We start from the raw sequence: 704 nt of genomic DNA, 5'->3' as shown, positions 1-704 counted from the left end.
GGTATATAAGACTTTTTGTAAAGGGAAACCATCTTCCTCCTTCACTTATATCATTGAGATATATTGATTTGAATTTTTTATGGAGATTCTAATAACTGTGAATTCAAATTTATATAAAAACAACAAATTGCACATAATGAAGATAAGAAAAAAAAAACTAAGCTTAAAAGATCAAAGGCATAACAGCGTATTAAAGCACTTGAATAATAAGAAGTGACTTCAGCCCTTAAAAATTAAATCAAAACAAATTAGGAGATATTAGAGTTTGAACATATTTCACCAGACGGCAAACATCAATAATATTATCATCTTTCTCAAAACCACCAAAATTTTGACGTGAATAGAACATAGGCAAAAATCCCACTGTCACAAGCAACTGCGGAATCAACATATTTTTACCATTGCCACGAACTATTTGCGCTACAAAAAGCTTCTTCATCAAACAAGAGTTTTGAACATAAAACTCCCGCATGCGCAGATTCACATTATTTGGCATGTTTTTGATATCATTTAGACCGGAACCATGACAAGCTTCCATGTTCTGAAAAGATTTTAGATCAATCACCCTCTCAAAAGTATCATTGACCATATCAAATTTAAGAAGCATTACATTTTTAATAGAATTCTGAAGCCAATATAATGCATCATTATATAAAACTGCCTCCATAACCTTACGTTTAGCATACAAGTGAATTTCGGACGGT

General features: G+C 31.5%; 1 protein-coding gene across 1 annotated transcript in view; it reads right to left on the bottom strand.

Moving 5' to 3' along the window:
- Window positions 1-238: 238 nt before the first annotated feature.
- LOC104898722 (F-box/kelch-repeat protein At3g23880-like) overlaps window positions 239-704 on the bottom strand; it is a 1,065-nt gene continuing 599 nt past the window's right edge. Inside the window, exon 1 of the mRNA XM_010685825.2 lies at window positions 239-704. This exon is cut by the window's right edge and continues 599 nt beyond it. Coding sequence (XP_010684127.2) covers window positions 239-704 — 466 coding nt within the window.

Source organism: Beta vulgaris, chromosome 7, assembly GCF_026745355.1.
Source record: "Beta vulgaris subsp. vulgaris cultivar EL10 chromosome 7, EL10.2, whole genome shotgun sequence".
NCBI classification, from domain to species: domain Eukaryota; kingdom Viridiplantae; phylum Streptophyta; class Magnoliopsida; order Caryophyllales; family Amaranthaceae; genus Beta; species Beta vulgaris.
Note: the sequence above shows the minus strand (reverse complement) of the source record. Positions and strands in the feature narration are given on the sequence as shown.